Source organism: Lygodium microphyllum, chromosome 25 (assembly GCF_053477565.2).
Source record: "Lygodium microphyllum isolate KBCC chromosome 25, Lygodium_microphyllum_v1.1.10, whole genome shotgun sequence".
In the NCBI taxonomy this organism is placed as follows: Eukaryota; Viridiplantae; Streptophyta; class Polypodiopsida; order Schizaeales; family Lygodiaceae; genus Lygodium; species Lygodium microphyllum.
In genome coordinates, this window is record NC_141159.1 from 91,149,576 (window position 1) to 91,175,404 (window position 25,829).

Below are 25,829 nucleotides of genomic sequence, written 5' to 3' on the forward strand. Positions count from 1 at the left end.
CCACTTATAGCTAACCCCCACTTGGCAAATTCATTCAACTTTCTTCTACACGTTGAGCACACTCTATCTCCGGCATTCTCCACCTCCAATGCAGGCATCATTATTAGCCTGATCCACTGCCTTCATGGATGCCATGAGCTGCATGCAAGGACTAATCAATCTACTATTGTATTCAGCCTTCCATCCGGATTCAGTGCAGATCATCACTTCATTTCTATCTTGTTATCTTTCTCTTCTCTCCGTGTTCATGTTTCTCTTCTATTGCACACTTCACATTTACAAGACTAAGTATGCCCTAAAATGAATAGGCATAATGAGACCAGGGGAAAAAAATCTCCTAGAGAGGGAAAAAAGAGCCCTAGGGATCCTAACGATGTTCACACACATCACTACCCAAATATGGTAACAAATGTGTTATTAGTAGAATTTTCTTTATCAAGAAACAAACAAATAAACGTTTTCAACAAATAGTCAGAGGCATTCCCAATGATACCTTGATTAATTTTCACATCTCCAAAGCAGCACATGACCATAGCATCCATGATGAACCTTGAAACCCTCCTCTCTCATGTAGTCCTTTGCATGCCGTCCTCGGGTGGGTCCATAGCTGCCTTTGGCACTAAAGAATTTTTGCATGCTCCAAGCTTACAAATTTTCCTCTCAACGAAAAAGGAGTCTATTCCAATTATTTTGAGTATTTTTGGCAGTTTACACTCCAATACTTCAACCACATCAGCCATCTTTACTGTCATGCTCCCTTTTATCTTCTTTATATTTTCCTTGGCTAGATTTAAGGTACAGACTTCAGAGAATAAGGATCCTACATTGGAATTAGAGCAAATATTAGATTGATTCTGGCAAATCACATGTGCTCTTATGCTTCATGGCATCTCTAAGTTCTTGAAAAGGGAGAACCACTGGCTTTCTCATCTTGAATGGGACCCCGAGCAATTATTTTGATGGTTACCCTCGTCCATCTCCTAATGGTTTCTTGAGATCTTGAGAATTTCCCACTCTAACATCTTGAATGAGACCCTAAGGAGTGGTTTTGGTGGCTAACTCACTCATCTCCTTATGGTCTTTAGCATTCCATGGTTCCACCACACAGAACACTAACAAATCAGGCTCCATGATTACATCTTTCCCTTTAGATGCACACCTAAAGCACTGCATTAATTGACTAGTCAAAGACAACTAGTCCCCCATTTGTGAGATTGCCCATATGCGAATCAAGTCAAACTCTGGATCCTCCAACATCTCTTGCTAGGAACAAAAAGGACCCATATCTTCACAATAAGCACAGTGGCTAACTTCTGCAAAAAGGACCAATCGTATTATGCATTTACATGTAGCCTGATTTGCAGCTGCACAGAGTTACTGTTGGAAGTTGCAAGGGCATGTCTATCTACATGTAAACTGGGTTTGAGGTGATTTGAGTGATGTGGCATGAGGATGTGACGGAATTGAAGTATGTTTACATGTTTTCACACACATGTCTGCATACATATTTAAGATTCAGACACATGATTTGCAAAATCACATAGTACTGTTGGAAGTTGCAAGGGTACATGTCTAAACAAGCAAACTGAGTTTGAATGCTGTGGCATATTTAAGATTCAAACACATGATTTGCAAAAGCACATAACACTGTTAGAAGTTGCAAGGGTACGTGTCTATACACGCAAACTGAGTTTGAATGTTGTGGCATGAGGATGTGTTAAGAAGATTCAAATATCAAGACATTGTATGCAAAGCTCCATTCAATGAGCCATATGAATTAATTTAACAATGCTTGCTTTGTTCTAGACTCATCTCTATTTCTTGCACTCTTGTCACTCTTGAATTGAGTTTCATCATCATGCTTCCGGCTTGATCTCCCCTTGCCAATGATACTCACCCTGTCCAGAGAAAAGAGTGGTTCTATTTATAAACCCCTCAAGACATAACTTTTTCCTCTGTATTGAAAGGACTTTGGCACCTAATTGAGGAAGATGAACCATTTAAAGAGGATCCACCAATTAGAAAATATCTTTGGCACGCAAGCTAAGCACTCAAAACTTAACCTGTTGATGTAGTTCTACGAACTGGAATTAAGAAATGTAGACTCAATTGTTAATCATTAAGGGCTCAACTTGCAAGCATTAATGTCAAGTTTGCAGAAGATAAAGCTATACCAGTCTTGCTTGATATGGTTACAAAGAACCCATACAAAAGCTTAGTTTATACCCTGAAGAATGTACCTATCTTCTCTTTTCTGTCTACAAAGTCTAGATGCATCCTTGTTTGCACATGAAGTGAAGATTCAAGGTTAAAAGAAATTAAACCAGTGCAGCAAAGAGATACCCTACATGAATAACCAAGGAGCTACAAACAGAGTTGGATGCAGCCATCGTGCAAAAGTTGGACATGTAAAAACAATGCTACAGGTGATAAAATCCAAAGTCTATAAACTATGGAAGAATTGCACATCAAGAAGAAGCATGCTGCCAAAAATAAGTAAATTATATGGATCAAAGCTTCGAAAGGTCATTTGTCCTGAATTTATCTACAATATTGTAGTAAAGAGGTCACCGCTCAATGAAAAAAGGGAGACTCTACGTTTGATTATCAATGCTAATAGCTAATAGGCCTAGGAAAAGGTGTGATGCACACATGATGTTAAATCTAGGACACCTACCATTGAGGGGGTGTTGGAAGCTGCAACAGTATGTGTCTACATGTAAACTGGTCTTATGGACATGGGATAATTGAGTAGATAGCTTAAATATGTGTGGAGGAGTAAGAATTATCTAGATCTTATGCTGTATGCAAAACTCTATTAAAGTGCCCTATCATAGATGGAACAATGCTTGCTTTCTGCTAAACTCATCTCTATATCTTGCATTCTTCTCACTCTTGTATTGAACTTGAGCTCCCCTATTGTGAATGATACACTCTCAGTACTAATATTCCATCTCCAAGGTTCTACCTTATTGCCAGACCACTTAACATATTGGATTTCCATTGTCAAGCATTCACTAATCATCCACACACCTTTGAATATAATGCACCAAGACTTATACCTACAGTTAGGGGCCATAACAACCAAATATAGTGGTGATCGAATGCAATGCACAGATCGCCAGTGAAACAAAACAATCAAATTACTTAATAACATTGGAACTTCATATGATACAGAAATGCAAGCCAAATGAATGGATTTTTGAGCAGAATGCAAATGTAATGAATTCTCAGAAAAAAAAAACTGAATATTTTGACTTTTATAAAGAATCCTGAAACCAGATGTCAAATTTGTAATTTCAAAAATCTGCGAAAAACTGGAATCAAACAAAGCCTGAAAACACGTTAATATTGCAAGAATACAAAACAGTTCATCTCTCAGCACCTTCCTTCCCATTGGAAGGCATGGCACAGACCTTCAAGAGCTTTTGTTCAGGAATCGCTAAATAGTGCTCGTGTGGTCATCCATTCATCCTGTAGCCTTGTTTTGATATACTAGCCCACCTAAACCATAAACATTGTATTCTATATAATAGACATTTGTTCAATGCTTTGACAGTCAAGACTGACTCAGTAGCCAAGGTCCCAACATCATTCCATGACTTTGAACTGACTTTTTAGCGATAGAGGAAATCCTTACAACTTTTGGCAGTCTCTGATTGTGACAGGTTATATCCAAGATCTTTTCCAAACATTTCAAATCTCTACTTTGAGATGACTAAGAGCTTGGACAGATCCAAAACATTTAACTTGCATCAACCCAAGTAGCATAAGGGAGTACCTGTTAAACAGAAAATCCGCCACACGACGCCTCTGTAAAAGATACTCTACAGCAAGAAATATCGGTGATAAAAGACGGATCAATGGATCATCCTGTGTTAAACCCTTTCTATTCATAGCCCCTGCACAGTTCAGAAGCACAAGGCCTCTGAAATATTCAATATGTCATGTTTCACAATAAACCTTTCTCATAGCAAACCAAGAATGAAGTATTACTCTCCAAGACACAAGCATTTGGTTTGCAGAAATGTCCTGCAAAGCATTACTTCGTTAAAAATCATTCTGAGTAGGTATCATCTTTCACAGTAACCTGGAATTACAAAATAGCCTTTTTCATACGCCTCACCATAACACCAAAATGTTTAGCCACTGTTTGATGGAGACACTAGGCTTGATAGGTCTGGACCCTCCTACTGTAACAGAAGGTGTAAGCAGTTAGCACAATGGGACAAATCAGGTTGATAGCTTGAGTTCTGGTTGCTAGATGGGCCTACATGGGACTAGATTGCGTTTACTTTTGTTTACTGAGTAGACCTGTAATTTTGGAGCCCACTTCTTCTGTATGCATGCCCATCCTGCCCTCTACCCTCCACCTCATCTCCAGGCTCCTTGTGCACTGCTGCACAAGTATACAACCCACACAACCCTCCTCTCTCTCCTCCACCTGTCCCATCCAGGTAGAACCTTGCCCTCTGCCACTCAACAGAGGGTGTGCCTATATATAGAGGGGTGGGACATGGGGACACACATGCCTCATTGTACAATTGCTTTGCATGTCTAGGAGAGAGGAGATTGGAGCACATTCCATGCAGCATCTTGTCATGTGGTGGTTGTTTATCATTGTTCATTGTTAGTGGCTTTCTTACTCCATTCGTCCTATCTCGTGTTTCTCTTGGTCCATTGATTATTACGTTGTGTTGTACTTGTGGTTCCATTGTATCGTGCTGTTTTGACATGGTATCAGATTTTCTGGTTTGCTGATCCATTTGGAGTTCAAATGTGCTTTGCCATGTAAGTGATCATCACATCTCTGCTGCATTTTGACTTTGCTGACTAGCATGTCGCTTGGCTGACATCATTGTCGTTGAAATGCGGCGTTGATGTAGAAGACCTTTAGTTTCATAGGCTGCTGCTGCTTGACAATCTGCATTTAGCTTTAATGTGGCAGTGTGGCAAAGTGCATAAAGCGTTTATCAACGTGCTTCATGGCTGTGTTTTCACTTTGAAGTGTGGCATAGGTAACATGTGGCTTTGTGGCTGTTTGGCGAGGTGTTCCTTGGTTGTGATGTGTTCACCCTTGCACCTGCTAGGTGATGAGGTTGCTGCATTGAGTTACCTGCATTCATTGGCATTGGTCAGCAGTGTATCGTGTATCTCACCCTGCTGGTGACATGTTTTGCCAAATCTCCACCTTCCCTTCCACTGCATTTACACCTTCATTTACATCTCCATTTACACCTTCATTCACAATTGCCTTCATACCTCCATCAGTAGCACCACACCACACTATGGGGACAATCAAACATAGACATCCTTCTCCTACGGGTCTGTGAAGATATGCTAGGGTTGGCACTGAGGAAACATAGCATGCATGACCAAGACTGAAACACAAAAACTCAAACAAAGACAAGCAAAACTCAAACCCTAAACGTAAAACGTAAAATGCAAAAACTCAAAACTCAAACACCGAGACAAATATAGAGAGAAAAAAACTCTGAAGTGAATGAATGTTGTAAATGAATGTAAGAGTGTACAGATTCCAAAATGCCCAAGCGCAAAGCAATGGAGTGTCGAAGAGTGACGTCCACCAAAGACGGATCCCAAATGTTGTAACCACCAGTCAGAAATGAGAGAGTGCTAAATAATGAAGGCCAGCAAGCTGGTCACCAAAACACAGTAGTCGAAGGCTAAAATCTCGTGAACGTAGCAATGTACCACCAGAGAAGGCTGAAAACTAATCGCCCGAGGCAAAGAACTATCAAGCAATAACAAGAGAGGTGTTTGCTGATGTAGACACTCTGTTAGACAGCAAAAATGCAAGTACTACGGCAATTGCTTGGTGGGAGAGATGGTAGCAACATGTTGCTAGCACCAAATATACTGAAAACGTAGGTTTATAAAGCGCTATGATGACACAACTGTCAGAGTGCAGCGATGCGGAAGCGTGGGACCAAGACTGAGAGAGAAAGTGAACACAGAGAGAAAAGAGAGAGAGAAAGAGATAGTGGAAGATGAAAATTTGCTGTATAAGGTGTGCTGTATACAAAGATATGCAGATATATACACGGACGCAGTGCGCAGGACTGCGTGTCTCCACCTTGACGATGCAACCTGCTGTTCACCTCGAAGTACGCTGCAGTCTGCACGAATCTCCAGCCTGAAATCTGCAAAACACAAGTGTGGAATAATGTACAGACTACCGGCTATAAATAGCCAGGAATAATGCAATCAAATATGACAGGTCGGCTGCATTAAATGCAGCCGACTGGTACAGATCTGTCCGACTGTACCAGACTGCCACGTGGCAACTGACGTGGCTGCCTGCTCCGCCACGGGATGACTGACAGTCGCTAACACCCCCTCTCAGAGCCTGGACGGGGCAAAAGCCTAAGGGATCTGGCATGTCTCCGAAGTAGAGCCTGGGAAGCACATTCGTAAACAAATCTGCAAGATTGTCCTCCGTCTTGCAGTACTCCACAACTATGGTCTCATCTAGAAGCTTCTCCCTGATGAAGTGGTACTCGATCTCTATGTGCTTCGTCCGGGCATGGAAAATAGGATTCCGTGCCAAGGCAATGCAACTCTCATTGTCGCATCGCAAAAAAGTAGGACGAGTCTGAGGGCATCCAAGCTCCTCCAACAATCGCCGAAGCCACACAGCCTCACATGTGGTGGAAGACGCGGCTCGATACTCCGCCTCAGTAGACGAAAGGGCTACCATGGGCTGCTTCTTGCTACTCCATGAGATAACACCTGCACCCAAGGTAAAACAGTAGCCTGTAGTAGACCGCCTGTGGTCCACATCCCGAGCCCAATCCGAGTCGCTCCAACCTGCAAGTACAAGATCTAAACCACCTGTGCCTCCTGGATAATGAATCCCTAAGTCAGAGGTCCCCCTCAAATACCGAAGTATCCTCTGAGCAGCCTACCAATGCACCGCCTGAGGATCACTAATGAACCCCGCCAAGAGACCTACAGCAAAACAAAGATCAACACGAGTGTTGAGCAGCCAAATCAATGATCCAATCAATTGACGCTAGCGGGAAGCATCCGCCAAGAGAGAATCTGAATGTGAAGTGGCCTTCCAATTCGGATCCATAGAAGTAGAAATGGTCCGACAATCCTCCATCGCAAAAGAAACCAAGAGCTCCTGTACATATCTCTGCTGAGAGATGAAAATCCCCCTCTGAGACTGATAAATCTCATGGCCCAAGAAGAAGTGGAATAGACCCAAGTCCGTCATCTCGAACGCCTGATGTAAAGCTGCCTTCGTCTCTTTGACCTTCTGTGCATGATTACCTGTGACAATCAAATCATCAACATACAACACAAAAAGCACACAACCAGCCTCGGAAGTGTGTACATAAAGCTGCGGATCGACTTGGAACGCCGATATCCCAACTGTGACTGAAGGAACGAGTCAATCTTCTCGTTCCATGCACGCGGAGCCTGCTTGAGGCCATACAAGGCCTTCTTTAAACTGTAGACTTGCCCATCTGAAGATCCAAAGCCAGGAGGCTGCTCTACATATATTTCCTCCTTCGAATCACCATTGAGGAAGGCCGACTTCACATCCAACTGGTAGACAGGCCATCTCCTATGGCCAGCCAAGGCAAGAACAACTCGAATAGTCGCCATACGAGTAGTGGGGGCAAAAGTATCATGACAGTCAATCCCGGGGCGCTGTGCAAAACCTTTAGCAACAAGGCCAACCTTGTGCTTGTCCAAAGAACCATCGCTAAGGTACTTGGTCTTGAAGACCCATTTGATGCCAATCACCTTCTTATGACAGGGGCGAGGCACGAGGTACCAAGTGTCATTCCTCTCAATAGCCTCCAACTCCGCTTCCATAGCTTTCTTCCATGGTGCGGACTGTAAAGCCTCCTTCACGGAGGTGGGATCTCGATCCTGCAAAACACGGGTCATCAAACAATAGTTAGAGCAAAAAAGCTCCGTAGAATGTGCCTGGTGCCTCCGTGACCGCCGCGGACCATCCTGCGGTCCCCACTCCTCAGGGACCCCCTCGATCCCTGAATCTCGGAGTGTGTCATGGGCCCAACGAGGAGGAGGCCTGACCTCTCCTTGTCGCTCTCCATCAGCTGAATACTCTGGGATATCCACCGGTGGTAACTCCTCGGGAATGACCGGTGGAACAGTAGACTCTGTATCGGAAGCAGAATCGGAATCAAAAGGCGCTGGCTACAAAGGAACTGTCTCGGGAGCCCAACTCTCCCCTGGATCTCCAAGAATGGGATACTTCTCACCCGCTGCTATGGCCGGAACCTCCACGAACCGCACATCTCGACTGGTGTACACATCCCACTTTACGAGATCATACAAACGATAGCATTGGGACTGAGAGCTGTAGCCAACAAACACCTGTCTTCGGGAAGCCGCTTCAAATTTATCACGATGAGTCTTGGGAATGTGAACATAGGCATCACACCCAAAAACCCTAAAATAAGAAACATCGGGTTTAGTCGCAAAGTAAGCCTCAAAAGGTGTCATCCCATCAACGGCCGCAGTGGGGGATCGGTTGAGGATGTGAACTGCAGTAGCCACAGCCTCGGCCCACAGAAACTGAGGTGTCTGTCGGTGCTCCATCATGGTGCGCGCCATCTCGATCACACTTCGGTTCTTCCGTTCAAGAATGCCAGTTTCTTGAGGAGTGTTGGTGTTAGCAAACTCCTGGTGAATGCCTTTATCTACACAAAAACGAGCAAACTCATTAGAAACAAATTCACCACCCTTGTCGGAGCGCAAGGTCTTCAATCGCCGGCCCCATCGGTTCTCCTTAAAGAGAAGCCAATCCTTGAAGTGGAATAAAGCCTCCGACTTCAACACCAAGAAGTAGGCCCAAGTCATCCTGCTATAGTCATCTACGATCAACATGAAGTACGAGCTCCCTTTCAAGGACTCGTTCCGCATAGGGCCACAAAGATCCGTAGATACAAGCTGGATCGGTGAAGTAGACCGCCGCGAAGCTTTGTTGGGAATAGCATGCCTATGATGCTTCCCATGAATGCAGGAGACACATGGCTGCTGGCTCACCACTATGTCCGGCAACCCTCAAACAAGCTGTCCACGAGACACCCTCCGAAGATAATCATAGTTAAGGTGACCAAACCGAGCATGCCATAGCTCGGACTGTGTCTGAGAGGTAAGAAGAAGAGTAGGGAGAGCGGTAGAGGACGTCAATTTGTAGATGCCGTTCTCCTCATATCCTGATGAGAGAACCTTCCGTGATCCACGATCAAGGACTCATACCGAATCACTGTCAAACTCCACCAAAAGTCCAAGTGAACAAATCTTATGAACCGATAGTAGATGATACCCTAGACCTGGCACATGCAACACCTCTGAGGTATGGGTACCACCACGTCCATCTGGAATAAGCTGCATCTCACCCCATCCTGCAATAGACACCGAAGAGCTATCTCCGATGAGAATCTGCCCACGCGAAGGGCGCAACTCGGCAACACCAACTGATGAAGGAGTCATGTACCGGAAGGCACCACTATCTACGATCCACTCTCGAGCCTGGGGAGTTGTCATCGCAGCATCAGATGCCTTCGTTGTAGAGTTCTCAATGACTGCTAGATGAAGAAACGCAGCTGATGAGGGTGCAGCCACTGCTCAAGAATCCTTCGAGTCCTTCTTGTTGGTGTCCTTCCTGTCTTTGTCGGGGCAATCCTTCTTCCAATGGCCGGTTTTACCACAAATATGGCATGTGGATTCTTTTTCCTTGTCCTTCTTTGACTTGTTGTCCTCCTTCTTCTTTTGGTCCTTCCCCTTCTTCTGAGAGGCTTGACTTGTCAAAGCTTCCCACTTGGAAGCATGTTGTCCCTTCAGTTGTTCCTCTTGGTCCAAGACCATAAGAACCAGCTCTTCCCACCGAAGAGTAGACTCACGTCCCGAAGCAATAAGGGCACAGTAGAAAGCACCGAATCGTGGCGGCGACTGGGACAAGAGTGTGATCGCCATGTCTTCGGAGGAAATTGGCTTCCCCGCATTCTGAACCTGCATCTAAAGCTATCTAAGCTTGTTGATGTGCTCCCGCAACGAAGAAGACTTGTTCACGGACAAGGTCCGCATCTGCATCTCCAAAGAAACCCTCTTCATAAGGGTCATCCGGTTATACATCTGGTCAAGCTCCAGCCATATCTCCCGAGCCACCGTCAAGTGCTCGATATGGGCTATCATGGCTATAGTACAAGATAGAAAAAGAAAAAAACGAATCCGGGCATTCAGTTTGTCCCAATGAGACTGGGCCTTGGCCAACTCCACACAAGCATCGGAAGAGAGTTTGGACTCATCTCTTACCGAGGGCCAGTCGATCTCCTCCTGTACAAACTCTGCCAAATCGTAAGACTCAAGCATTGCCAACATCATCACGCGCCAAATGCGATAATTGTCGCCATCAAGCTTTTGATCTGAGGGAAGAGCCGGTAAGACAGGCACCTTCCAATCCATGATCGTCTGGAACTCCAAGTCTATCTCTGTAGACATCTTCACCTGTAATGCCTGCACAAACGCAAAAGCAGCCCCCTCTGACTGTGAAAACGCAGCTTGCTAGGGCTCTTTCTTCCGCGTCTCGAACCTTCTTCACCCGCCGAAGGAGATGAAAAAGTAAAACCTGCACTTGAAAGCTGAAAACACAGCCTTCCTCCTCTTCAAACAGCAGCAAACAGCAGCAAATCCACAAACTGGACTCCCTTCCCGCGCGCCCACGCTCGCTTCAGTCTTGTTCCGATGCGCAGCCCTCCCGCTCGCCCTCGAACGCTAGAAACGCAGCCTTGTGTCGTGATGGAATCTCCTCTTCAGGCAGGTTCTTCACTCAGTCAACCCTTCTTCACTGCTCTGATATCATGTCAGAGTGCAGCAATGCGGAAGCTTGGGACCAAGACTGAGAGAGAGAGTGAACACAGAGAGAAGAGAGAGAGAGAAAGAGACAGTGGAAGATGAAGATCTGCTGTATAAGGTGTGCTGTATACAAAGATATGCACATATACACACGGGCACAATGCGCGGGACTGCGTGTCTCCACCTCGACAATGCAACCTGCTCTTCACCTCGAAGTACGTTGCAGTCTACACGAATCTCCAGCCTGAAATCGACAAAACACAAGTGTGGAATAATGTGTAGATTGCCGGCTATAAATAGCCAGGAATAATGCAATCAAATATGGCAGGTCGGTTGCATTTAATTGCAGCCGACTGGTATAGATCTGTCCGATTGTACCAGACTGCCACGTGGCCAGCTAACGTGGTTGCCTGCTCCGCCAGGGGATGACTGACAATCGCTAACAATAACAAATGGAGACCTCTGAACACTAGGGTGATGGCTGAAAACAAGCCACCTAGGGCTGGGCTATAGTCCCTGATGGCTAGACAGTAGATGGTAGGTGGCTGATGGCTGAAATTTGCACAATAAGGTGAGAAACCTACATATAAGGATAAGGCTGAATGGGGGGCAGCCCATCTATTTAGAGATGTCGAAGGCTGCCCTAAAATTAGGGTTTTGGGGGACCACTAAAGCTGTCTCAAATGGCAGACCAAATTTGCAGTTTTCATTAATTAAGCGTGTTTTGGGGCTGTTTAAAAATGCTAATCAGTTGTAAAGTGTAACTTAGCTCAACACCCTCTCTTGCGGCCAAAACTAAGCCTAAAAGGGACGCTGGCAATGTTTACCCCAAGGAGTCCCACCCCGAAGCAACCAAGGCATCGGACAAAGGGTGCCTGTCAGCTACCCAATGGCCTACCAAAACTACAAAGGCAATGGTTATCTTACCAAGGGAGTCTAAGTAATCACGCCAAAGAGGACTTGGCATCGGACAAAGGGTGCTCAGCGTGTGCCCAGTGGCCTACCAAGTCCTAAAAAGGTGAATGGAACCACATTGAGCTCGTCTTTTTTTTTGAATTGAAAGTTAATTTTAGGGGTGGCAGCCAATTAAGTAACAATGACCCAAAAGACGGGAGTCTCGATGGTACACCCATCACATCACAAAACAATATAAGCTTACCCAACCACTCAAGGATGTTGATGACGAGGGAAAGGGTAATGAAGTATTATGGGGAGAAGGAGGGTGGTTCAATCCGCCAATGAAAACGACTTAGGATTCGTTCAATGGTGTTTTGCACAATGGGATGCATAGTATACTACATGCTAACAAATACTCATACAGCAGATGCTACTTGAACAATGTCTCTCGTGGGAAAATTGTTCAATTGTCCAAGCACCCTAGTACAAAGATGATGAAATCGTGCAATGCATAAAGAAAGGTACAACAAGGGAAAAGGCTGATGTTGAAGACAAGTGCCGAAACCTATAGAATACCAAGAAGGGTAGGAACCCCCTCTCAACCTAGATGTCAATGCCAAAGAAGAATGTCAGTCTTTGTGTGTTGCCGAGAACCATGTGGATGAAGATGATGAAGCATCCCTACTAGAAAGGCATGAATAGAAGTCACCGCCATGATAGCATTAGAGAGATGCTACACAATCCGCCGTGGAAGGAAAAACCTCCATCCTGATAGAAGAGCAAAACTCCTAGTAGATGGAACCATGAAAGGAATTCCACACAGCTCCTGTCTCCAACTTAGGAAGGACAAGTGCAAACTTGCATGTTAGCCCTTCACTAAAATATAGAATCCTACAAAAGAGATCAAAATCTGCAAACATAGAGAAGAATAGTGAGATGCTCCAAAAAACAAAATGCAAAACTGAAAAATAAAATAAGGCAAAGATAAGTGCAATGCAATGAGCATGTAAGTATGCAGTGGAAGTCTAAAAAGGGAAGGCAAAGCAGTCAATGAGATGACTCCAAAGCTCAGATGCAATGGAAAAATACTATAATTAAGAGTGAAATTCAAGAAGCAACCCCTGCATTAACTCAACATTGGTTGTGGCATTGCGGGCTCTCAATTGAGGGGATGTGATCAGGGTGAGCCAATCGAGGGTCCAAGGCTCCATACCAATGACGAGGTCCAAAAGTTACTTAGATTCAAGCACTTATTTCATGAACTTCAACCAAGTGGTGGAATTCGACCCATTAAAACGAGCCTTGCCCATGAAGGCATTCTTGGTTGTTACAACAAGAATAGTAGTACTAGGAGATAGCTAATGGTGTGTAATGGGGATAGGGTGGATAAGGGGGATAAGGTGGGGGGAGTGGAGTACACTTGGAAGGTAATCCGAGAGAGCCCACCATGCATACGAGAAGTATTCATAGCAGATGCAAATGTAGGCAAAGACGGACTCGGTATGGGCATGGTAATCGCCTGTGGAGCCCAAGGTAAAGGGATAGAGACACAAGGAGCACAAGATGGAAATCCATGCATAGGAGTGACCCAAGGGATGTATGACGATAGTCCATAAGCAAAGGATGCATATCCTTGCATCTAAAAGGTCGTGTGGGAGGTTTGTGCATGTTCAAGGGTAGTGAGGGAGATTGCATCAATCGCTGTCAAATCATCTGCAATGCTTCTCACTTCAGTACTCTTGTTACACACACCCCCTTCAAACCAGTATTAGAGCTTCAATTAAGACATGTGTGCTTCTCAGAGTCCATACAAGTTAGATCCAGCTCATTCAGCATGAGAAAATCATTAGGCCATCACTTTCTGCATCACATGTGTACTAGACTGTCAATCGACAGGTCAATCGACAGGCCAAAAACCCTAAATCTGGTACAAACACAGGTCGTTTTTGCTCAACCAAGCAAGCACAGGTCATTCTTTGCTCATGCAAGCAAGTGCACATCGTTTTTGCTCAAACAGATAGTCTAAAACCCTAAAATAAAACAAACAGTCTAAACCCTAAAATAAGACAGACAACAAGTAATACCTTTTGAATAGTGTGACATCCGTCACACCCTCCTGTGGTGATATGACAGTCTTGCTGCCAATTCTAGACTGACATTCATTAAATCTGGAGCAATCTCTAGACACTACAGCAGTCAGCTCTTTCGGGATTTTCTCTGATTTTGCACAATGAATGCTTGTGCAATGACATTTGACCCAAAACTTGCAGACATTGTACACATTGGCTTTGGAACATTTGGAGTTTTTCATGTATCAGTGAAATTTTACTCAACTGAGTTGAATTCACTAATATTGGTGCACGTCAAGACTCAAGAAATTTGGGGCTTTTGAAGAATTCATTAAGTTTTTGCAACACTTGTCCTTGTTTGGCACTCAAGAACCTGTATTAATATAATTGGGGCAGATTTGTCAGAGAAATTTTGGGACTATTCACATTGTGATGTATTTTGCACTAATTCATGCTTTGGCAATGAAATAACAGCAGATTCATTGTCGAGTGTGAGAAATTCTTACTTGGGATATATCAAATGTTGTCAAAAGGGAGCTTGCTTTAGTACATGTATTGCTGAATGCTCATTGTGCAGTGAAACACTGGTATATACAGCAATTGGGTTGCTGCATATGGGCATTATGGTGATGTATTATTGAAGTGTTAGTTGTCTTTTATGCATTCTTATCACATTTTGTGTATGTATATGCTGTAATCAGCCTATTTGGACTGAAATTGCAGCAAATTATCTGCTTCTTGAGCACCTTTTGAAGTGCATTTTGTGTACTTGCTGTTATTTTCGGCAACCTTGCTATTGGCTAACAGTATTCAGCACTTTATTGCAGATATTTATTGCTGAAAATGGCTGGCAATGCATCCACTTATGACACAAAGTCTATTTTCAAGATTCGGAAATTTGATAGCAATGGCTTTGATCTTTGGAAAGATCATATCCAAGGTATCGTGTTTCTAGAGGATTATGATAATGCTTTGAAACAAGAAAAGCATGTTGCTTTGTTGGATGAGGAATGGGCTAAGATGAATAAGAAGGATATTGCTTACATCAAAATGGCAATCACAGATGATAGCTTGGTTGATATCAAGGGACTCTTTATTGCACATGAAGTTTGGGTGAAACTCAAAGCTTCATATGAGAATACGACTCATGTCAATTAAGGTCCATCTCATGCAAAAGTTAGTTAACTTGGAGCTTGATGAGTCCAAGCCCGTGTTAGAGCATTTGAATGCATTTACTAGGATTTTGAGTCACGTACAAGATACAGACATGCCGCCTTTTGATCCCAAGTTGAAGGCTATCTTCTTGCTCATGACTTCACCAAATTCATGGGAAGCATTGGTTGTCTCTTTAAGCAACAACTCCAACTTGACTTTTGATAGTGTGCATGGTTCTATTCTCAATGAGAAGATTAGACACAAGGCAAGTGGGGGCAGCAGTGGATCAGCCTAAAGTGTAAGAGAAAGGACTAAAAAGAAGTCAAATGTTGCAAATAAACAAAAGAAATCAACAAAAGCAAGGAAAAACAACAAGATGTCACTTGCTACTAGTGTGGACGCAAAGGGCATAAAAAGCCAGATTACGGGTATTTTAAAAAGGAACAAGAACACAAAAAGCAAATAAATGCAAAAGGCAAAAAGAATGAGAAAGATGGCAACCCTACCCCTAATGAAAGGGAGAAGGAAAATGTGGTATCTAGGGTCGTCAGAAGAGATAGAAGAAAATGAAGATACTACAGATTTGTTGGTTGCATCTTCAAATCCACATGCTATGACCATAGAAGATATATATCACTAAAAAGGATGTTATAGATGCAGTTTTGTCTGCTCATGATGGTTTGTTACAATCGTGGATTGTTGACAGTGGTGCTTCATTTCATGTAACTCCATCTTTGGAGTGTTTCTCTTTTTATGCAACAAGCCACCTTGGGAAAATTTACCTGGGGAATAACTATGCATGTGACATAGAGGGAGTTGGTACCATATACCTGGCTCTTGAAAACAACCAAAAATTGATTCTTCATGATATTAGATATGTATCTGGCATCAAGAAGAGATTACTTTTAGTTGGGTAGTTAGAGAGTAGGGGGTTACTTCACTACTTTTGGTTGTGGAATGTGGAAGGTACAAACAGGATCCATGCTTGTCACTAGAGGCAATAAAAAAGAAACTATGTATTATTTGCAATACAAGGCACTCCTTGGAAAGTTTATTGTAATTGTAGAAGTGCAATCACACATGGGGCTATGGCACAAGCGCCTTGGACACATGAGCCAAAAGGGTTTGTAGGCACTCTCTTCACTTAGAAGAGCTGATGTGAAAGATTCAAAGCTTGACTTTTGTGATGATTGTATTTTGGGAAAACATGTGAAGAGTTCATACTAGAAAGGCATGAATTTTGGATTTAGTCCATTCTGATATATGTAACATGCCAATAAAAACTCATCGTGATTTCCGTTATTTCATGTCTTTTATTGATGACCACTCTAGAAAGCTATGGATTTACTTCCTCAAGCAAAAAAGCGAGGCATTGGATGTTTTTAAAGATTCTATACGTCCATTAGTACGCAAAAGGGTTTGAAACTAAAGTGCATAAGAACAGATAATGGGGGAGAGTATGTATCAACAGAATTCAATCAATTTTGTGATGTAAATGGGATTAAATGGGAGCCCGCTACCCCTTATAATCCGTCATCTAATGGTGTGGCTTGAGTGGATGAATCACACTTTATGTGAGAAGATTCGCTACATGCTATCCATAGCTAATCTCCCACAATCATTTTGGGAAAGGCACTTATAACCACGATGCATATTTGTAACCAATCTCCACATCATGCGCTTGATAGTGGCATCCCTGAAGAGGTTTGGTCTTGCAAACCTACTTCATATGACCACTTACGGGTCTTTGGCTATGAATGTTTTGTACATATATCTATTAATAGTAGAACCAAACTTGACATGAAATCCATCAAAGGCATTTTCATGGGTTATGGAGATGAAGGTGAAATGGGTTATAGAGTTTGGATTCCAAGCATGAAAAAGATAATTTGCAGCCGAGATGTGCTATTTAATGAATCAAAGTTGCTGAAAAATGCCACATCTAGTGACTTAGAAAAGAAAAAAGTGAAATTTCAGTATGATCAGCCACTTGAATAACCATCAACCATTGAAAATTCAGCCCTATTTGACCCTGGTTTTAATGATCAGCCTATCATTATTGAGCCAAATGAAAATGGGTAGCAAAGGGATGCTGAAAATCAGCTTGGGCAACATAATTAGCATGCAGAAAATGAATTGCAGCAACCTGAAAATGTAGTTCAACAGCCAAATAATGAGGTTATTGACATTCCTTTGGATGTAGACCCATCGCTTGAGAATACAAATTATTGGGTGAGAAGGTCTATACATGTCAGAAGACCTATACAAAGGTTTGATCCCACATTGGACAGCATTTTACTCACAAATGAGGGTGAGTCTCTCACATACAAAGAGGCACAATCTTGTGAGTTGAAGAAAAACTGGGAGCTAGCTCTGCTAGAAGAAATGAAATCATTGTATCTATCAGAATGATACCTGGGATTTGGTCCCATTGCCCAAAGGTAGGAAAGTCATTCCTAACAAATGGGTCTATAAAATCAAGTGTGTAGATGGCAAATCCAAATACAAAGCCAGGTTTCTGGCTAAGGGTTGTATACAAAAAGAGGGGATTGACTTTCAGGAAGTGTTTTCACCTATCGTTAGGATGACCACTCTCCATATATAGTTTGCCATTGTAGCATCCATGGATTTGGAGCTTGATCAAATGGATGTTAGAACCGCATTCCTGCATGATGATTTAGAAGAAGAGTTGTACATGAAGCAGCCAGAAGGCTTTGTTATGGGAGGAAGGGAGCATTTGGTGTGTAAGCTTAAGAAAAGCTTGTATGATCTAAAGCAAGATCCTAGATAGTGGTATAAGAAATTTAATGCCTTCATGCTCTCACATGGGTTCAAGAGAAGCAATGCAAATCACTGCTCATACACAGGGAAGATTGATGATGGAAGCCTTATTATTATTGTGCTTTATGTGGATGATATGCTTATTGCTAGTAAGCATAAGAGTCCGGTTAATGCATTGAAAAGATAGCTGAATTCAGCCTTCTCCGTGAAGGATTTAGGTACAGCTAAACACATTTTGGGCATGCGTGTAACACAAGATAGAGAGTAGCAACTCTTATTTCTCTCACAAGAAAAGTACATCAGCCAAGTACTTGAGAGGTTTTCCATGGCTGATGTTGAACGTCTTGGCGTATCATTAACACAGTACACTAAGCTTTGCAAAGCAGATTGCCCAAAAGATGATCAAGCATGAATATTGTGAAGGGTGTTCCCTATGCTTCAGCTTGTGGGCCACTCATGTATGCTATGGTTGCCACTAGACCTAATATTGCTCATGCACTAGGAGTCATGAGCAAGTTTATGTCAAACCCTAGAAAAGCGCATTGGAAGGCAATGAAATGCATCTTCCAGTACCTTAAGGGCACACAAAGAAGATGTATATGCTATGGAAAGGGTACATTAGATCTGCAAGATATTGTGATGCAAACATGGCAAGTGACTTGAATACTCGCAGGTCTACTAGCAGGTACATTTTCACCTTGACTGGTGGGGCAATTTCATGGTGCTCTAGACTGCAAAGCACTCTCTACCACTGAGACTGAATATATTTCAGCCACAAATGCTTCGAAATAAGCTATTTGGCTTGGCCGTTTGGTCAAGGATTTCGGGTTGCCCACCAAAAGACCTGTACTTGGATGTGATAGCCAGAGTGCTATATGCCTAGGTAAGAATGCCATGTTTCATGCACGTACCAAACATATTGATGTGTGGTACCGCTTTATCAAACAAGTTCTAGATGATGGTCTAACCACACTGACTAAGATCAAAACACAGGATAACCCTGCAGATGTTATCACTAAGAGCCTTGCAAAGGCTCAACATGAGCATTGCATTTGACTAGTGGCAATTGGTTAAAGGTTCACTCCGGACCTTTAAGTGGGAGGTTGTAGGGTGTGAAGGCCCTTCATTATACTTCCCGTGTATATATTTATACTGTGACTAGGATCAAAACACAAGATAACCCCGCCTATGTTCTCACTAAGAGCCCTGCAAAGGCTTAACATGAGCATTGCATTCGACTAGTGAGAATTGGTTAAAGGTTCACTCTGGACCTTTTAAGTGGGAGGTTGTTGGATGTAAAGGCCCTTCATTACGCTCCCGTATATATATTTACTTGTACATGTGAATGCACCCTCATGGGTGTAAGTGTACCATACCCTAAGTATAAATACATTCTTTTATTCTTTGAAGGCTATCCCAAAAATTAGGGTTTTGGGGGACCATTGAAACTCTCTAGAACAGTGCACCAAATTTACATTTTCATTAATTAAGCATGTTTTGGGGCTGTTTGAAAATGCTGATCAGCTGTGAAGCATGTTTCAGCTCAATAGGGTTCTCTGCTTTTACGCAACTAGGTGATGGAGGTGCACCAATGGTGGGGGTTTCTACCCCAAACCAAGCATCCATAGGGATCTTTACACAAGGGTATCCCACCCGAGCGTATCAAGCCCCATGCTCTCCCATCTCCTAGGTGGCCAGAGAATTTGCCAACATGTCACTACCAAGTGGGTCAACCTACACCTTTTTGAATATAGGCCACAAACAAGTCAATCACCTCCTTTGAGGACACACATCTAGAGTCACTATGCCAGGCACTTCAATACCACACATGCCACCCACTTAACCCCCTCATACAACCATCCATACATTTGCATTAGACAAGCATGCATTAATGGATAAGACTTACTTCCACAAGTCTAGCTATATGACTTAGTCTAATTTGATCTAGCATGTCTTCAATTCCCAAGGTTTCCACAAACTTATTCAAGGGCAAGAACCCTAGCATGACCCCCCCCCCATTGGTTCTCATACAAGGTAATTTGTCTTGGAAGAGCAAAAATGCCATAGCTATCATCAAGCTGATGCAAGGCCTTATCCTCGAGTTTCAATCACAATGTTAACACTTTGATCTTGCATATGAGTATTGGGCACATCTAGTCAACTGCTACATGGCTCGCGATTGTGCCTAACATATCAACCTTGACCATGAACTCAGAGTTTTTAATCAAAGAGAGGGATGATTTGACTATCACATTGGCTAAATATCAGCATTTACTCCCTGAACTCACTACCACTAGCTTACCTAAGTCAAGCAACAATCCAGTCACTTTTTTCATGAACAAATTGCCCCTAAAATATTTCAAATTTATCCTACAAATTATCTCAAAGCCCAATTGCCCACCTTCTATGAGTTTGAATGTCAACTTTTGCATTTCTCAAAATCATTCAATCGATTAAATAAGAAACCCCATTTTCCACATTTAGAGGGGGCATTGGCTTCCCAAAAGGTGAAGCAAGAAGGTGGAAAGAGCAACACCAAAACCGAGTGCAATGAGAAGCAAAGCAACTCCCCTTTAGAATTGAAACTAGGTTGGCAAAATATCCCCAAGAGGAATAGGAACTATTAGCATTGCCAAAAGGTCCATCATTTTGACGATGAGTGTCACGCAAAGGCCAAGGGCAGTCCTCTTCCTCACCTAGGACCTTGAACACATTAGGCAAGGATACTTTTGCTCTTTCTCCACAACCAAGAGGGGGTCCACACCATCAAAATAACCATACTAATCAATGGAGACCCACTGAGCACACGGCTTCTAAATCACCTTCCCAAGCAGCCCCCATTACTCCCAAGGGGTCATTTGATTGGTCAGCCTCCCCTACTTTGGACTTGGGTTCTCAAGCACTACTTCTCTCCCTTGAGGATAGACTAGAGGCATCCTCTACACTTTCTTAGCTGACATTCTACATCTAGTGTGTAATCGAAAGCTACTGAGCCCACTTTCCCAAGAGTCATAGTCCAATCTAGTGGATCATGGAGTCTTCCTCCAATTCAAATGTCATTTAGACTTATTGCAATCCTACCATTCTTTCCACCTACATATCATTTGATTCTTGCAAGGCACACTCAAGGTTATATTTTCTCTTCCGCTACACATTTCTACTCTTACTTTCCAACATCTTAACGTACATACCTATTGGTAGTGGAAATACCTACAACTCAAAACGAGCAATACATCCCATTGAAGCACTTAAAAGCACTTTCATTGAAGTTGAGGTACATGTATTTTAAGGTCTCTTGTGGTTTTTTTTTTCTCCTTATTTGTATTTTCACTTTCGCACTAACCCTACAAGACCAACCGGTTTGATCGTCGGAGCAGAGATTTGGATTGTTCAACACCCCTCATCTTGGTTGCCCGTCTTTACTGGAGCTTCCCACTATGGTCCAGCATAAAGCCTTCTTCTCTTGAGACCAAGTTATTGCCTTTCTTAAGGCTACCTTGGAGACCATTTATTTCACATGTTTTCAACTAGAAATGCATCTTACTCTTCTTATTTGGGTGCTTCTCCTTTCCCCCATCTACATCAACATCTTCGGGTGAGAGGGCATTCTTACTTCTCCTTCCATCATAAGATGGTGAGAGGGGGCAGTATTCTTCTCTTTGTGCTTGTATTTCAAGATCCATCAAGGTACGACACAATCTCTAGCTCATTATCTCTACCCCGGTTGTTGAGACACGAGCTCCAGGTTCAACATTCATCACTACATAGTGTATTTGCTGCATTAAGCATCATATTCTATTCAAATTCATTCAGTTCATTATTCACCATGTTCATTGTCTTTTGAGTTACCCTAACCCTAACTGTATTGTGTTGTCAGTTTATGCTTTATCGTACGATTGTATTTGAGTTTCTATGTCAGGGCATTTCTTTACATGCATTGTCCAAGTAGCACCATAGCATTCTATGTGAATATGACATTGCACTATTCCTTGCATCCATAGTTGCCTCCGTATGTGGTACGAAACGATCCGTACGGTACGATTTCGTACGAAAAAACTGGCCTATTTCGGCCACCTGGCCTGCGCGTGATCTTTCTGCGTATTTTCCTGTGCCCCGCGTCCCACGTTTCGTGCGCTTTTCCAGCCATCATCCATGCAAAACTTAATGCTCCTCTTTGGATTCCTTCCAGGTTCCAGCTTGCAGCCCTCCCTTTAGAGTCTAGACTTTGGATTCCTTCTCTCTTTAGACTTTGACTGTTTGAACTTTGAACTTTGACCCTTCTCTCATCTACAAAAGGTGCTCCTCTCCTCCATGCTTCCACACCAATTCAACAAGCACTTACAAGTTACCATTCTCATCTTCCTCTTTCCCGCACCCTATTGAAGCATTTGCCATTCTCAAAGAGTCAAATCTCATATCCCATCCCCTCTATCCCGTACCCTATCAAAGCATTTGCCATTCTCATCTCCCATTCCCTCTCTCTCACTCTTGCTCTTTCAACTTTACCCCACAACTTTATCCCAACCCTCGGGCCTCTCGAGTCTCCCTTTCAACTTTCAAGACTCAAGTTTCAACTTTCAAGAGTCGAGAGTCAAGACTCGAGCATCTCTCTCTCTTTTTTTTTCGTAGTAAGCATCTCTCTCTCTCTCTCTCTCTCTCGTAAAAGGTAATTGTATTAATTACGAAAAAAGGTACAAGTTTGCTTGATTACAAGATACACGATGACACTAAGCCATCATGTGTAAAAGACCCCAATACTAAACTACAAAAGAGTTACAAAATTCATGGCAAAGACGCAGAGGAAATTGCCCTATGCCACGGAAGTAAGTCCTCCCGAGAGAGTAAGCCAAAGTGCCGAAAGAGATCTATCTGCCAATGCAAGAGACCTTTAAGCCTCACAATATGTGTCGGGATATTAAAGGCCGAATCAAAAAGAAAGGCATTCCGAGTGGTCCAATTGTACTAGCATCCCCAGTATCTAAGAAAATGAAACAAGATCTTCATATGTGGCTGTGCCGGTGTGGGGTATTTTGGTCGAACAAAAACCCAATCAAAAGGGCTTAGCGAGAAGCCAACCACTGCATGCCAGACCGCTGACAAGATCGACCAGATATTCTTCGCGAGAGGGCACGAAATAAATCGATGACGGGCCGATTCCACAGTAGTGGTGCAAAAGAAACAATGGCCGTTAGAGATTCGACGCTTGGAGAGGGCCGAAGCAAGCGGAAAACCACCAATCATCACCCTCCAAAGAAAGACCTTGCATTTGAAAGTTGTCTTGTTCAACCAGCCCTCCATCACAGTTGTCTTTCACCATGACTAAGATTTCCGTAGTCGCCATACAGTATTAGCTTTAGTAACCAGCCATTGATGATCTTTAATCAAAAGATGATACACCTAGTTAGCTGAGGCCTTTCCCAAATTCAACCGACCCGCAAGGTCCCAGTCCTGCCAAGGACAATCCAAAGCAAGGGCAGGAAAGGGTTGCCTACTCTGGAGCATTGACAAAAGCTGATCCCATAAATCACGGTATCCACGAGGGATTCTGAAAAGCCTCCTGGCTGTACGAAAGGATATCAAGACATTACGACTGGCAAGGGTGGCATCTGCAACTGAAGTCAAGCCCAAATGTGCCATGCGGTTAAATTTTGGTCGAGCTCATCTTTGCCTTCCTAAGAAAGTAATCGCGAGGCTGCCAACAACTCCATTTGAAAAGAGTGAGTATGTAAGCGGTCCTCTGCTGGATGCCAACGCGCCTTCTGGAGAACCAATTTCCAGGACCAAACCAAATGAACAAGCAGGAACGAGGAAGGACTAGAAAACTACGAGTCTACATTAAGAACATGCCACCAGGAGCTCCGAATTTGTGTATTACCATGCAAAAGCCCGTGATCCTCAAGAAAATAACGAGCTATAACGACCTACGGGTGATGATCCACGCACATGGCACGAAAAAGAGATCGACGAAGTGCCAGCATATGAGTTTCGGCATCCAAAATAGCCCCACCACCCATGCGTTTGGGGGTACATGTATGCGACCAAGAAATCCATGAAATGCCTGCCTGCAAGGAATCCTTCTTCCATAACATGAAACGAATGTGCTGAGTGAGAGCATTCAAAGTAGCAGTAGTCCAAGGCAGCAATGCCAAGAAATATGTGAGCATTTGCAACATAATTGTCTGAGCCGCTTTGAGACAAATATGAAAAGGCCAAGCCTACGACTTCCAATACAGAAACTTAGCTGCCAGTTTCTATGAAATCCACTCGAGAAGTTGCTTTGGCCGAACATCAACAAGATGCCTGACAATGAAACCACGGGGAACAACCTGTCCCTGCCAGCCCAAAGACTGTAAATTGGACTCCATGCAACTGAGAATGGCTGATTTGAAAGCATTGATATGAAGACCAGAAGTATGACCAAAGAGCGTCCAAACATCTAATGCTTTGTGCAGATTGTCCTTGTCCGCACACAGAATCATAAAGCTATCATCTGCCAAAGATTGAGTAATGAAGTGTCCAAAGGGAAGGGACAATCCAACCAACTGAGTAGAAGCTGCCATGGAAGATAAAATCGAAAGAACTGGATGAGTCGCAAGGGCAAAGAAGAGAGGACTCAAAGGGCAACCTTGTCTCACAGAGCGTGCAAGGACAAATGGCTCGGTAACACCACCATTTAGCATAACTCGCAAAGAAGCCACAGTACTAATGGTGTAGATCAAGCGGGACATCCGAATACCAAAGCCCATAGTAGACATAAGTTCTGCAATGAAAGACCAGTCTAAATAATCAAAAGCCTTTTCCAGATCCAATTGAATCAATACTACTTGCTAATTAGACTGCCTTGCATAGTCAATGGCCATTTGCACATCTAAGATATTGTGCAGAACGTTTCGGCCCTTAATAAAACCATATTGAAGAGGATGCACAATGGCCAGAAGATGCTTGTGGAGCCGATTCGCCATCACTTTGGAAAAGATTTTATACATCGAACCCATCAAAGAAATTGATCGCCAATGTTTCAACATTGACGGCGAAGGGACTTTTGAAAGCAGTTTGATAAGACCTTCTTTCCATGAGAAAGGCATAAACCCAGTTTCCCAAACCTGCTGAAACATAGCCGTTAAGGGTTTCACCAGTTGGGTAGCAAAAATCTCAAAGAATTCATTGGTGAGACCATCCCAACCAGGACTTTTATCCTTGGGCAGGTATAACAAAACATCCATAAACTCTGCCTCACAAATATCTGTCTCCAAAGTGGTTTGCATATGAAGTGGAACCTGATTGCGGATCAAATCATAGAAAACTGAACGTGCATTAGTAACTTGGTCAGAAGGTGAAGGAGACGAACCAAGAAGGTATATAAAATAATTCCTGCACATATTCACAATAGTCTGAGGATCAATGACCATTCGACCTTCTGGATCCTGTAGTTTGGTCATATTTTCTCGAGCAGGAGATACATGTAGAGCGCGAAAGAACTTATGAGTCTGACAAGCACTGTCTTGCAAATTCTCAGTCAAATTTTGCAATTTGGCCTGCTGATAAGATTTCAACTGAAATTATTTAATAAGGTCAGCCAAATGCCTCGCCAATGACAGCAGGAATACATCATCTGGAGTGTCCACTAGCAGAGAACGAACCAAAGCCAGTAAGTCCTCCGCTGCATGCCGGCGCCGCTGACAAAGTGAGGCATGATGGATCCCATACTGCCGAGCAACCCACTGCACATTAGAGAGCAATCGTTCAAAAGAAGCATTGCCCTCAGCGGCGAAGTTTAATAAAAATCTATCAATCAATTGCTGCATATAGCCCTAAAAGATTGAATGCTTCAAAAAAGAAGAGTTGAAGCGCAAAGGGAGTCTATCCAGGAATTGCTTAAAAGGTGCAATGGCTGTGCAAGTATCTCAAGCTGCAGAGGGAAATGGTCCGACAAGGCATATTGCTACAATACTTTCATTTCCAACATCTCAGGAAGAAAATCATCATCCTGCATGATGTACATGCGGTCCAACCGGGACCATGTTGTGACATACTGCGGAGAGTGGAAAGTAAACCCTGTAGAAG

At 43.2% G+C, this 25,829-nt stretch overlaps 1 protein-coding gene across 4 annotated transcripts in view; it reads right to left on the reverse strand.

Annotated features, from left to right (window-relative positions):
• LOC148014492 (uncharacterized) overlaps positions 1 to 25,829 on the reverse strand; it is a 138,294-nt gene that overhangs the window by 71,773 nt on the left and 40,692 nt on the right. For 3 of the 4 annotated variants that reach the window (XM_087666156.1, XM_087666155.1, XM_087666154.1), the window contains exon 9: positions 3,782 to 3,928. The exons of the other annotated variant lie outside the window; for it this stretch is intronic. In XM_087666156.1, the coding sequence (XP_087522282.1) occupies positions 3,782 to 3,928 (147 nt within the window). The remainder of the gene's footprint in view (positions 1 to 3,781; positions 3,929 to 25,829) is intronic. 4 annotated transcript variants of the gene reach the window in all.